This window comes from Ranitomeya variabilis, chromosome 7 (assembly GCF_051348905.1).
Source record: "Ranitomeya variabilis isolate aRanVar5 chromosome 7, aRanVar5.hap1, whole genome shotgun sequence".
Taxonomy (NCBI): domain Eukaryota; kingdom Metazoa; phylum Chordata; class Amphibia; order Anura; family Dendrobatidae; genus Ranitomeya; species Ranitomeya variabilis.
Genome location: NC_135238.1, coordinates 174,804,199 through 174,818,246, shown reverse-complemented (window position 1 = coordinate 174,818,246; position 14,048 = coordinate 174,804,199). Strand labels below are relative to the sequence as shown.

The 14,048-nt window shown below is 47.0% G+C and overlaps 2 protein-coding genes across 8 annotated transcripts in view; one reads left to right on the top strand and one right to left on the bottom strand.

Moving 5' to 3' along the window:
• UBE2F (ubiquitin conjugating enzyme E2 F (putative)) overlaps positions 1-14,048 on the bottom strand; it is a 291,447-nt gene that overhangs the window by 132,223 nt on the left and 145,176 nt on the right. The window lies entirely within an intron of this gene.
• The window catches only part of LOC143784261 (uncharacterized), a 29,006-nt gene that overhangs the window by 8,858 nt on the left and 6,100 nt on the right, over positions 1-14,048 (top strand). For both annotated transcript variants that reach the window (XM_077272290.1, XM_077272289.1), the window contains 3 exons: positions 418-537; positions 641-2,582; positions 4,358-4,408. In XM_077272290.1, the coding sequence (XP_077128405.1) occupies positions 418-537; positions 641-2,582; positions 4,358-4,408 (2,113 nt within the window). The remainder of the gene's footprint in view (positions 1-417; positions 538-640; positions 2,583-4,357; positions 4,409-14,048) is intronic.

The following is a 14,048-nucleotide window of genomic DNA, read 5'->3' as shown; positions in this document are numbered from 1 at the left end:
TTCAGCCGTCCGTGTTCTATTGTATATGCAGGACTGCCCGCGGCTAAAGTAAATTTGCCATGATTTATTTACAGGTTTGTGTCCTGTCTTACTATGTAGGCGCAGAAAATCGGGCCTCGTGGCATGATGGGACACAAGAAAATATTTGCTCCATCTGCAGGTTATGAGAGGCATTGTCCACCTCACATTAAGTCCGGAAGCAAGTTTTGACAGCTCCCCCTCTCCCTGGCTTCTGCAGAAGCACCCACCGAAGTCCCAAGGGTGCCCATATTTTGACTCTGAAGCCATGTCTCTCCCATATACTGCAATAGGAGAACCACAGCTTAAGAGTCATATCAGCACCTGCTGCAATTCAGGTATAAATAAAAACAAATTTGGTTGTTAATTTGGTACTGTTCCTATGTTTAAACTATGTAGGTGGCTGACAAACCCATTGTTACAAATGAAAATCAGAAGGATCTAGAGGTGTCCTGCTACAGTAGCCCCGAAACTGCACCATGTCTCCATACAGAGCAAGCCACCTCACCAAAGATTGAGGTAAATTCAAGATCATGTTTCAGCTATCTTTCTACATGTTTAACCATTAAAACAAGTGAAAGGATGCCATTAAATGTATCAATGTGTTTGATTTTCATTCCAGCAAAATATGAACACTATCTCTGACATTGAAGACAGCTCTGATTTTAGCCTAGAAAACAGCGAAGAAGAATATTTACCACACTTTTCTGAGGAGAGCAGTTCAGAAACAAGCACCATCCAAGAAGAGGTGCCATTACAGAGCCATCAAAAGAATACAAAGACCAACACTTCTCCACACACTGATTTACTATCTGATAGCACCAGTGTTTTGAACATGGAAAAAGAAATATCTGACTCTGTGTCAGTTCAGGTACTTTCCCAAAGGGAAAGTGGTGTAAGGATGTATAATAAAAAACAGTATTGTTTTTACTGCGAGAAACCATTCATGAAAATTGCAAGACATCTCGAACATGTTCATAAAAGTGAACCTGAAGTCGCGGGTGCATTAAAGTTTGCAAAGGGCTCAAAAGAAAGGCGAAGGTCTTTAGAACATCTTCGACATCGGGGCAACTTTGCTCACAATTCTAATGTAATTAGAACTGGAAGTGGAGTTCTTGTTACATTTAAACAGCCCACAAAAGAAACTTCTCCCAAAGATTTCATGCACTGCATTCATTGCCAAGGCTTATTTGTCAAAAAATATCTCTGGAGACACATGAAAAAATGTAAACTAAACCAAACAAGTACATCATCAAGCCCTGGGAGAAAAAAAGTGCAATCTCTCTGTGCCTTTATGGAGCCCATGCCACCTGGAATTAGCAGTGGTTTTTGGAAGCTTCTAAGCTATATGAGACCAGATGAAATTTCATCCACAATTAAAAGTGATGGATCCATTGTACAGATGGGTCAGCATCTCTATAACAGAATCGGATCGGAAGTTGATAAACACGAATACATCCGTCAAAAACTTAGAGAAGTTGGAAGGTTAGTACTAGAGGCCAGAAAATGTTCTCCTCTTTTCAAACTTGTAGACTTTATTGTCCCATCAAACTTTATGCATGCCATAAACTCTGTGAGAGTTCTTGCTGGCTATGACGAAGAAACTAATACATTTAAAATTCCATCACTGGCACTGAAGCTTGGCCATAGCTTGGTGAAAATTTCCAGTATTCTGGAATGCCAAGCAATGGTGGAGGGATGCCAAGACAGAGTGGAGAATGCACGTAACTTCCGAAAGTTGTATGAAACAAGATGGAATGAGCTAATCTCATCAGCTGCCTTAAAATCTCTAAAAGAAACAAAATGGAACACTCCTCAGCTTTTACCTTTCACTGAAGATGTGAAAAAAATGCACTTGTATCTTGACGAAAAACTGCAGGAGTACTATAACCTTTTGTCAACTGCTCCCTCAGTTAAAAAATGGACATTACTTGCAAAAGTTATACTTGCACAGCTAATCTTATTCAATCGAAGACGAGAGGGTGAAGTTTCTAAGATGTTCTTAAGTAGCTTTACTTCAAGAGATACTTCACATCTGCATGATGATGTTGCTTTAGCACTTTCTGACTTAGAAAAAAAGCTCTGCCAACATTTCACAAGAATTGAAATCAGAGGTAAACGAGGTAGAAAAGTTCCAATACTTTTAACACCAGCAGTGCAAAACGCAATGACACTTCTTGTAGAGAAGCGTACAGTTTGTGGAGTGCTGTCTGAAAATGTGCACATGTTTGCCAGACCAGAGGCTTTGTCACATTTCAGAGGATGTGATTGTATACGCTTTTTTGCTAAAGAATGTGGAGCTAAAAATCCTGAAACACTGACTTCCACCAAGCTACGAAAGCACGTTGCTACTCTAACAAAAGTTCTGAACTTAAACGACACAGAGTTAGATCAATTAGCAGACTTTCTTGGCCACGACATTAAGGTGCACAGACAATATTACCGCCTCCCAGAAGGAACCTTACAGCTTGCCAAGATCAGCAAACTTCTCTTGGCTCTTGAAAAAGGAAGACTGGCTGAATTTAAAGGCAAAAATTTTGAGGATATCAGCATTGATCCAGAGGGTTAGTATTGAGGAAAATATCCATTTATGAGTATGTAATTTTTGTTCTGTAAAATTACAGCTTACCTGCACAGCCTTTGATTTACTGTCTCCAGAAATACTTTTCTATTTTAAACAACTCTGTTTGATGTATATCAGTGTTATTATCTTGGGTATGTTTAGGCCACGGTGACAAGCAATGACACCTATTCTCATGGAAACTAACACCATACAAAAGGTTTCTTTTCGTTTCCTCCACAACCTGTATATAATGAGCTTTGTAACAGATCAAACCAACGGAGCCATTAATGATTGCTACTGAAATATAGGAACAATCTCACCCAAGATATAGGTTGCTTCACAGCGTTTTGTGGTATGGATGTCTGTGCATATGAGGCGGCGCTCTACGTGCCCGTTTAAAACCTCATTCCTATGGATTTCATCCCACCGATTGTTTCTTCCTCCCTCATCATGAATTCTCCCAACGCGTTTCTTGTGGCTCGATCATCAGGGGAGAAGCCACTTCAAAAAATCAGATGTGTGTCATCCCTCCTATGTGTGTCTGACGGATGACACACATCTGATTTTTTGAAGTGGCTCCTCCCCTGATGATCGAGCCACAAGAAACGCGTTGGGAGAATTCATGATGAGGGAGGAAGAAACAATCGGTGGGATGAAATCCATAGGAATGAGGTTTTAAACGGGCACGCAGAGCGCCGCCTCATTTGCACGGACATCCATACCACGAAACGCTGTGAAGCAACCTATATCTTGGGTGAGATTGTTCCAATATTTCAGTAGAAATCATTAATGGCTCCGTTGGTTTGATCTGTTACAAAGCTCATTATATACAGGTTGTGGAGGAAACGAAAAGAAACCTTTTGTATGGTGTTAGTTTCCATGAGAATAGGTGTCATTGCTTGTCACCGTGCTGGAGCTTTTTCAGAGCTCACTGGGAGCATCTGTTAGTATTTGTACGTTGTTTGTTATGCGGTTTTATGAGTCTGTCAGGCTCTTTTTAATAGAGTGAATTAAAAGTTATATTTTATTTAACTACAGTCCTACCTTGCTATTTGCACATTTATACTGATTGGTGGTACTACATTATTAGGGTATGTTTAGGCCAGGTTTACACGACCGTGGTTATCCACAGCCGTTTTTACGGATCCGTTGCTCCGTGATTCACGGAGCAACAGATCTGTACAAAAACAGCCGTGTTAATCACGGCCGCGGAACCGTAGCTTCCTTGGCCAACAAGGGTTGCCAAGGAAGCTGCGGCCTCAGCAGCACAGCAATGTTAAATTAACATTGTAGCACTGCTGCCTGTAGCTGCCCAATGACTCCCTGTAACCAGAGAAGCCAGCAAGTGGTTGCTAGGGACCCGATCGCAGGTGTTGCCCGCGGGTGTCTGCTGCAAGATGCCGCAGTTACCCGCCTGGGATACAGCGCAATCTCTTTACTTAAACCCCGGGCGGCCGCCGAGAATACAATAGGACGCGGCCGGCTCAAAAGAATCGGCTGCGTTCTATTAGCAGTCGCTGTGCAGCGAACAATAGTGGCTGCACAGTGAATGTAAATGCCTTGTGTGGCATGGCGTGCCAGTGCTTCTCACTGGCACACCATGCGACAGGAATTTATTTGCTCCATCTGTATATATTATGTTGACCTAGTATATAATGTATTGATTACTGGGTTCACATAACATATATAGACTTTGTAGGATAGGATTATTTTTTACTTTTTGAACATTTTCTATAGCATATTCATTCACATTGGTGATTTGTATTTTTGCTTTAGAACCAGTACAGCTCTACAGTGATGAGTCAGAAGATGAGCAATCCCCTGAAGGTATGTAGCTTTTCAATTTTATAAAGATGTCCACAAAATAAATATGAATATACCGTACATATTCGAGTATAATCCGAGTTTTTTTACCCCAGAAAATGGGCTGAAAAAGCCTCCTTGGCTTATACACGAGTCAGTAAAAAAAATAAAAATTTGCAGAGCCACCTCGTTCCCAGCCGACCCTACCGGCGCCGCCTCGTTCCCAGCCAACATTGCCAGCAACCCAGCATAGGAAAACTGCAGGAGGACACAGGGGACCTGCAGACAGACTGTTGCATTTCCTGGCCGACCCTGCTGGTGCTGGCTTGTTCTCAGCCGACCCAGCACAGGAGGACTGTAGGAGGGCTCAGGGTATCTACAGGAGGGCATAGGTGACCTACAGGCTGGCTATAGGAGGGCGCAGAGGGGCACAGGCTGCTACATTTCCCGGCCAACCCTGACGGTGCCGACTAGTGTTGAGCATTCCGATACCGCAAGTATCGGGTATCGGCCGATATTTGCGGTATCGGAATTCCGATACCGATTTCCGATATTTACCGCATATCGGATACCGGAATCGGAAGTTCCCATAATGCTAAGTCCCGGTTTTATTTAATTCAGCCAATGAGAATGATTACAAGTGTGGGCACATCCTGTTTAGCATGGTGGGCATGTAAGTACTGGCAAGGCTGTGATTGGCTGCTGAAATGATGTGATGATGCACTATAAAAAACGCTGCCGCCATTTTGCGCTCACTCTGCTGTGAATTCAGTTAGGGACAGGACGCTGTGTTCTGACTGAGGGCCAGTTGAGATAGCGAATTGCTTCATTGCGCTTTTCCCGCTGTGTGTTCACCTTGCTTTTGCCTTGCAGCGCTGTTTTAACAGCGTTCTGCAAGGTCTCTCTGTGTGTGTGTGTGTGTGTGTGCAGCTCACTCTGTAGTCTGTGTGCAGCCATAGCCGGTTGTATTTAGCTCAGGGGGGTTCACACTGCCTCATACTGTTCTATCCATTGTCCTTTTTTGCTAATAGTGCAGCCTGCTGCACATTTTTTCCAAAATTTCCTATTAGTGGCTTTCCACCCGTATCCAGCTAAATTGTGGAAAAACACTACATAGGATAACATAGAGGAGGGTTTTTGGGCCTTGCAGCGCCGTTTACGGCTGTCTGCACGGTGTCCGTGTGAGTGCATCTCACCTTGTAGTCTGTGTGCAGCCACAGCCGGTTGTATTCAGCTCAGGGTGCGTCACTGCCTCATACCGTAAAATAAATTGTCCTTTTTTGCTAATAGTGCAGCCTGCTGCACATTTTCTAAAAAATTTCCTATTAGTGGCTTTCCACCCGTATCCAGCCAAATTGTGGAAAAACACTACATAGGATAACCTAGAGGATCTTTTTTTGGGCCTTGCAGTGCCGTTTACAGCTGTCTGCACGGTCTCCGTGTGAGTGAAACTCGCTCTGTAGTCCGATCTGCCCCCCCCCCCCAAAAAAAAAGTTAAGTTCACCAAACACACCACTTCACAGTTGTGTAGGCCACATTAACTCATAATAAAGTCTAGTCCACACTTTAGAAAATAGTGTTTCTTATACCTGTTAGGAGGAGCTGTTCAGGAATAAGCACACTAAGGCCTTAGTACTTTTCTGCTTATCTTTATCTGTCAACCAAGATGAAGAGGGCAGGGAGTAAGGCACGTGGGCGCGGAGCAGGGAGAGGAGCAGGGAGAGGACGTGGTGATTCTGTGCCTGCTGCGGGCACCGGTGACTCATCATCACCCAGTTTCAGCAGGGAACAGTCCTTCATGCGCAGCTTTGTAGGAGAGCGCCGTGCACCGCTGCTGCGTGAAGATCTAATTGAAGCCGTTGTCGGATGGATGGCAGCTAACGCATCCACTTCAATTAGTGCCACATCCTCTCAGGCACAGAGCACTGGAGAGCAGCCATCTGTCTCTTCACCACCTGCCAAATTGGCCAGGCAGTCAGAGAGCCCAGGACAGGAGCCGTCTCTACTTCTGTTCTCTGAATCTCTTGGCTTGGAAACGGGGCCAGCCAAGCAGCATTGGAGAAATGGAAGAAGAGGCAGTGTGCAGTGATGCCCAACAGCTTTGTCTCTCTGACTCTGAAGAGGCGGGTGGGCCAGTGCCTCTGGTCACCACAGCGCAGTACGCATCTGATGATGAAACTCAGGAGCCGCTTTCTGGTGCGTACTGTGCTGCCAAGACTACCCAGGAGGAGCAGTTGGTGGCAGAGGGTAGTGGAGATGATGAGGTCCTTGATCCATCGTGGCGTGAGGTACAGGAAGGTGGTGGGAGCAGCTCTGAGGAAGAGATTCTCCGAACGGGAAAAAGAGGGAGAGGGAGGGGGAAGACTGCGGAGCCTGTAGCCTCCACTTTGGCACCCGTTAGGAGCTTGTCTCTTCCAAAAGCCAAAAAGGGCGCTCCCAAGACTTGTAGTGCCTGGTCCTTTTTTGACACAGTTGCAGATGACATTTGCTTTGTCAAATGCAAGCTGTGTCATCAGAAAGTCAAAAGAGGGAAAAATGTCAGCAACCTCAATACCACAAATGTGTGGAAACATGTGCGGAACAGGCACGCGGTGGAGTTACACAAACACACTGAAGACCTAGGCCAACCAACAGCGGCAGCTACCACTTCTTCAGCTCGTGTTGCCTCTTCCTCCAGCTCACACACAGCTGGTTCGGCTTCCTCCCAGGATCGCCATGGAAGAACCTCTGGCACTGTTGTCCAGAGACCCACTGTAATTCCACCCACAGCACAACGTTCCCAGTCATCCTCACACTCCCAGCCCAGTCTACAGCCATCGGTAGTACAGGCATGGGAGAAAAGGCGGCCATTCTCGGCAAACCACCCCCGAGCACAGGCTCTGAATGCAGGCATTGCCAAACTTCTGTCACTGGAAATGCTCTCATTCAGGCTGGTGGAGACTGACAGCTTCCGGGACTTGATGGCATTGGCAGTCCCACAGTACAATGTGCCCAGCCGCTTTTATTTCAGCAGGCAAGTCGTCCCTGCCCTGCACAAGCATGTGGAGGGACACATAAAACACGCGCTACTGAACGCCGTCAGTAGCAAGGTCCACCTCACCACCGATGCGTGGACCAGTCAACATGGACAGGGGCGATACCTTTCCCTCACTGCCCATTGGGTTAATGTTGTTGAGCCGGGTACAGATCATGCGAGTGGCGCAGGACGTGTCCTGCCCACTCCAAGGATTGCAGGAATCCAGTCTGTACGCATTGACTCCTCATACACAAGTTCCTCAGAATCATCGCTGCAGGAGCCGTCACAGTCCACCTCCACATGGACCCGTGAACGTTTACCTGTTACGACCGACATGAGCACAGCCATGGCCAAACGTCAACAGGCCGCCTTGAAATTAGTTTCTTTGGGGAATCGAAGCCACACAGCGCAGGAGCTCTGGAATGCCATCAAGCAGGAGAGCGATGTGTGGTTTGTGCCAGCGAATCTCCAGCCAGGCATGGTAGTGTGTGACAATGGCCGAAATCTGGTGGCAGCTTTGGCCCTTGGCAACCTCACTCACATCCCATGTCTGGCACATGTGCTCAATTTGGTTGTGCAGAGTTTTCTGAGGGACTATCCGGATCTTGATGCACTGCTGCACAAGGCCCGCCTAGAGTGTGCTCACTTGCGGCGTTCCAGCTTGGCAAGATCGCGCATTGCTGCTCTGCAGCGCTGATTCCGCTTTCCGGAACATCGCATCATTTGTGACCTACCTACCAGGTGGAATTCCATGTTACATATGTTGGAGCGGTTGTGTGAGCAGCAGCAAGCAGTAATGGAGTACCAGCTGCATTAGGCGCAAAGAAGTCGCACTCCGCGCCGTTCAGACTTCACAACCACAGAGTGGACCACTATGAAGGACGTCTGCTAGGTTTTGCGTCCCTTTGATTATTCCACGCGGATGGCGAGTGCAGATGATGCACTAGTCAGCATGACTGTCCCCCTTATCTGCCTTCTTCAACAAACACTGCAAGCGCTAAGGGATGATGTTGTGGAAGAGGTGGAGGATGAGGAGTCACCACTTCCATCAGCTTCTGGACAGTCAGCGCCACGTGGTTCCTCACAAAGTCGTAGGCAGGGGACACTTTGTGAGGAGGATGAGGAGTCAATGGACGAGGAAGACCTCCGTCCAGAGGAGGGAGTTACACAATTGTCCAGTAGTCAGCGTGTACAGCGAGGGTGGGGTCATGAAGAGAGGGCAGAGATCACGCCTGAAGCAGGGGACAGCGTTTCTTGGCCAGTTGGCAGTCTGCAGCACATGGTTGATTTCATGCTGCAGTGCCTGAGAGACGATCGCCGCATCGACCACATTCTCAACATGCCTGATTATTGGGTGTACACCCTCCTCGATCCTCGCTACCGGGACAACGTTCAAAACCTCATCCCACCGTTGACCCGGGAGCGTAAAATGCAGGAGTACCAAGACACACTGGTGAATTCCATCATCTTCTCCAGTCCAACTGAGAGGAGTGCTGCTAGTGCTTTACAAAGCAGCTCAGTGCGTCGAGGCAGTGGAGGAGGCTCTGCACAAAGAGGGAGCAGAAGCGGTGCCTCTGCCCAAGGCAAGACCAGTATGGCCAAACTGTGGCACAGTTTTGTGTGCCCGCCCCAAATGTCTACACCATCACCGGCGGCTCCAGTCAGCAGGAGGCAACGGTTTCGTCAGATGGTGACAGACTACATGTCTTGCCCTCTTACTGTACTCCCAGACGGCTCTTCCCCTTTCAAGTTTTGGGTCTCTAAGCTGGATACATGGCCAGAGCTAAGCCAGTATGCATTGGAGGTGCTGGCTTGCCCTGCGGCTAGTGTCTTATCGGAACGTGTCTTTAGTGCCGCAGGTGGTGTACTAACAGACCGTCGCATGCGACTATCCTCCGATAACGTTGACCGGCTTACTTTTCTGGAAATGAACCAGGCCTGTATCTCGCAGGAATTTTCCACTCCTCTGCCTGATTAAGTAATTGGGTGTCATCCAGGTCTCCTGATGTGTTCATCTTTCTACCGCCTGAACTGCAATTCCTGGGCTCCAACACCGCCAGTTGAGGCTCAGAAGTGCAGGCTGCACAGTCAAAACATACGACCCAGTGTTATTGGGTTTCAGTAACGTCAGCTGATCCCCAGCTGTGTAGCCGGCAATGTGTCCTGCGACGGCCATGCTGACACAACATCTGAAATGTAAGGGAACCTGTCTCCCCCCCCCCCAAGCGTTTGTTACTGAAAGAGCCACCTTGTGCAGCAGTAATGCTGCACAAGGAAAAGGTAGCTCTTTTAATTTAGCTTCTTGCACACGCAGAACTTAACACTTATAAAATGTGTCCACTGATACCGTTAAACCGTCCCGGAGGTGGGACTTTCCTTCGTAATGTGACGCAGCACAGCCGTCCTTCCTACCCCCTTGGTGCCGTGCGCCGCCTCCTCAGCGTTGTTTTAAGCTGTCACGGAGCCTGCGCTGTTCTGTTATCCCTTGGCCATGCACACTTATCGCTGCCTGTCTTGTGACATAATTTGGTGTCTGGCTGCGCCTGTGCGGCTGCGCTGCCCGAGATCCCGCCTCGCAGTGTCTTCTGATTTAATCACACTGCGGGCCTGGGATCCATGGCCATGCGCAGTGCATATCCTCGCCTCTCACTCCCCTCCTTCCGGCCTCTTCAGACTGTGCGGCGTCAGCTGATCCAATAGCATGCCACGGCTGTGACACCGCACAGTCTGAAGAAGCCAGAAGGAGGGGAGTGAGAGGTGAGGATATGCACTGCGCATGCCCATGGATCCCAGGTCCGCAGTGGGATTACATTAGATGACACTGCGAGGTGGGATCTCGGGCAGCGTGGCTGCACAGGCTCTGCCAGCCTGCAACCTAAATGATGTCAGAAGATGGCCAGCGCTAAGTGTGCATGGCCAAGGGATAACATAACAGCGCAGGCTCCGGGACAGCTTAAAACAATGCTGAGGAGGCATCACATGGCACCAAGGGGGAAGGAATGACGGCTGTGCTGTGTCACATTACAAAGGAAAGTCCCACCTCCGGGACGGTTTTATGGTGTGAGGGGACACATTACATGAGTGTCTAGTTCAGCGTTTGCAAGGAGCATAATTAAAAGAGCCACCTTTTCCTTTTGCAGCATTAGTGCTGTATAAGATGGCTCTTTCAACAACAAACGCCTGGGGGGGGGTTAAAGGTTCCTTTTCAACTTGTTCCAGTGCAGGCTTCGGCCTACACTCTGCTCCTCCTGCAGACCCTGGGCTCTAACACTGCCAGTTGGTGCCCGGAAGTGCTGGCTGCACAGAGCAAAACACCCGCCATTGTGTCAGTGGGGTTCTGCAATGCCAGCTGTTCCCCTGCTGTGTAGCCGGCAACGTGTCCTGCAAACGCAACGCAGACACAAAGCTGCCACCAGTGCAGGCTTCGGCCTACACTCTGCTCCCCCTGCTGATCCTTTGCTCCAACACCGCTAGTTGGGGCTCTAGGAAGACAATCTTGAATAGGTCCACATCCTGGTTCCAGCACCGTCATCTGGTTCCGGGTAGTGTCAAGGTCACTTACACGCCTATACGTTGTCCCGTCGTGTTGCGGTCGGGTTAGCCAACTCCATGGTGCCTCCAGTTTAGGAGCTTCCAATGTGGGCTGCGGGAATTGGCAATCAAGGCTGGTTCTGTAGTGCCAATAGGCCAAGCTCCCCCTGTAGGACTGTTGGTGTTCGGTAACTGCGGCAGCCTCGCGGCCTAGCTGTTCTCTCTTCTCCTGTGGACCTTCTGGTCCACATCCTGGTTCCAGCACCATCAGCTGGTTCCGGGCAGAGCCTTTGGCTTAGGTGCCTCCTTCTGGGTATCCGAGTTCCGCCAACGTCAGGTGGTCCTGGGTAGTGCTTTTTAACGCGGGTACCTCCTGCTTAGTAACCGGGTTCCAGCACCATCAGCTGGTCCTCAGTCGTGCCATTGGCTCTTGGACCTTCGGGTAGCCATCCGAGTTCCAGTTCTATCAGCTGGTTCTTGGCATTTTCTCAGCCTTCTTGTACCTTCTGCTACATTTCCAAGTTCAAGACCGTAAAGACAACGACCGGGAAGACCACCCCCTAAGATGATGACGACACCAGAGACGACAACCACTGAGATTACGACCCTGAAGACCACCCCTATGACAACGACGACTACTCCGGAGACGATGACCCTGGAGACGACGACCCTGGAGACGACGACATGGAAGACCGAGAAGCAGAAGAACAAGAGGCTGCAGAACAAAGAGCAGAAGAACATTAAGCATAACACTTAATATCAGAGTAAAAGATTATCTAAATTACAGTATATGCAGAAGAAGACTAAGCAGTGTATGGGGGTGAGTCCGTTCATCCTCATGGTGCCCCTGGATAAAGCCTGATGCTGCAGGCCAAACTGAACGCGGACAAATGTAACTCTTTTGTGACAGGCAGAATGGAAGGTGTAATCTTCAAACTTTTATAGATAACAACTAGGGTTGAGCGAAACAGATCGGCACTTTTCCAAAGTCGCCGACTTTTAGCAAAGTCGGGTTTCGTGAAACCCAACCCGATCCCACTCTGGGATCGGGTCGGCGATCTCTACTGAAAAGTCGGGTTTCGTTATACAGTGTGTATATATATATATATATATATATATATATATATATATATATATATATATATATATATATATATGTATATATTTTAACTTCAGCGCGATACAGCAGGAAAGCCGGTAATTCAATTTCCGGCTTTTCATTTCTCCTGCCAAAACCCAACATGATATGAGACATGGTTTACATACAGTAAAGCATGTCATATCCTCATTTTTTTGGCATATTCCACACTACTGTTAGTAGTGTGTATATGCAAAATTTCGGCACTCTAGCTCTTAAATTTAAGGGTTAAATGGCGGAAAAAATTGGCATGGGCTCCCGCGCAATTTTCTCCGCCAGAGTAGGTAAAGCCAGTGACTGAGGGCAGATATTAATAGCCTGGAGAGGGTCCATGGTTTTTGCCCCCTCCCCTCCCCCCTGGCTAAAAACACCTGCCCCTAGCTAACCCAGAAAAGGCACATCTGTAAGATGCGCCTACTCTGGCACTTGGCCACTCTCTTCCCATTCCCGTGTAGCGGTGGGATATGGGGTAATGAAGGGTTAATGCCACCTTGCTATTGTAAGGTGACATTAAGCCAGATTAATAATGGAGAGTCGTCAATTATGACACCTTTCCATTATTAATCCAATTGTATGAAAGAGTTAAAAAAAACACACACATTATTAAACATTATTTTAATGAAATAAACACACCGTTTGTTTTAATATTTTATTGTACGCTCAATCCACTGGCTGAAGACCCTCGTTCTGTAACAAATAAAAAATAAGAAACCAACAATATACATACCTTCCGTAGATCTGTAACGTCCCACGTTGTAAATCCATCTGAAGGGGTTAACATATTTTACAGCCAGGAGCTCTGCTAATGCAGCGCTGCTCGTGGCTGTAAAACCCCGGGGAATGAAGGTAATGTAGGTCAATGACCTATATTTACCTTCATTCGCGGTGATACGCCCTCTGCTGGATTCAGGTGGATTGGCAGTACAATAAAATATTAAAACAACCTGTGTCTTTATTTCATTAAAATACTTTTTAATAATGTGTGTGTGTTTTTTTAACCATTTAATGCAATTGGATAAATAATGGATAGGTGTCAGAATTGACACCTCTCCATTATTAATCTGGCTTAATGTCACCTTACAATAGCAAGGTGACATTAACCCTTCATTACCACATATCCCACTGCTACACAGGAGTGGGAAGAGAGTGGCCAAGTGCCAGAATAGGCGCATCTTCCAGATGTGCCTTTTCTGGGGTGGCTGGGGGCAGATGTTTTTAGCCAGGGGGGGGCCAAAAACAGTGGACCCTCTCTAGGCTATTAATATCTGCCCTCAGTCACTGGCTTTACTACTCTGGCGGAGAAAATTGCGCGGGAGCCCACGCCAATTTTTTCCACGATTTAACCCTTAAATTTAAGAGATAGAGTGCCGAAATTTTGTTATTAACAACTACGGGAATGCCTGTCACAAATAAGAATATGATGAAGTAGAATATGAAGAATAATAATAGTTGAATAAAAAGAATACGAAGAATGTAACACAAAAAATAGGTAGAAGATGAAGAAGATTAATAAGGTGAAGAAGAAGTTGATGTCAAAGATATTGAAAGACAAACAATAACTCACTGGCGCTAATGAAATATTATATATGTGCAAGCTGCTGATATCAGACGGGTGCCGTGACTCGCCCGTCACACCTACTGGTGAAACAAAATAATCATAAAAATAAGATATCGCGCTATAGCACTGTATGTGTGAACCAACTTACTAAATTCGACAGAGACCTGTACTACTATACCATAAACTAATAATAAAATAATATAACAATGATACTATAAAGTATAATGAGCTACCACCATTCAAAGTCACAGGAACAATATAAATGAATAGTTAATGTACAGAGGGTGAGCTATGCTCCTTACCTAGAGGGTAGCTTAAGGCAGATTTACAGCTGGTACAACGATGCTGATAATAGATGTCAATAGTTGAAGGTGCTAGACACTTTGCGGCAGAAGTACCAAAATAGCCTATGCTGTGCTGG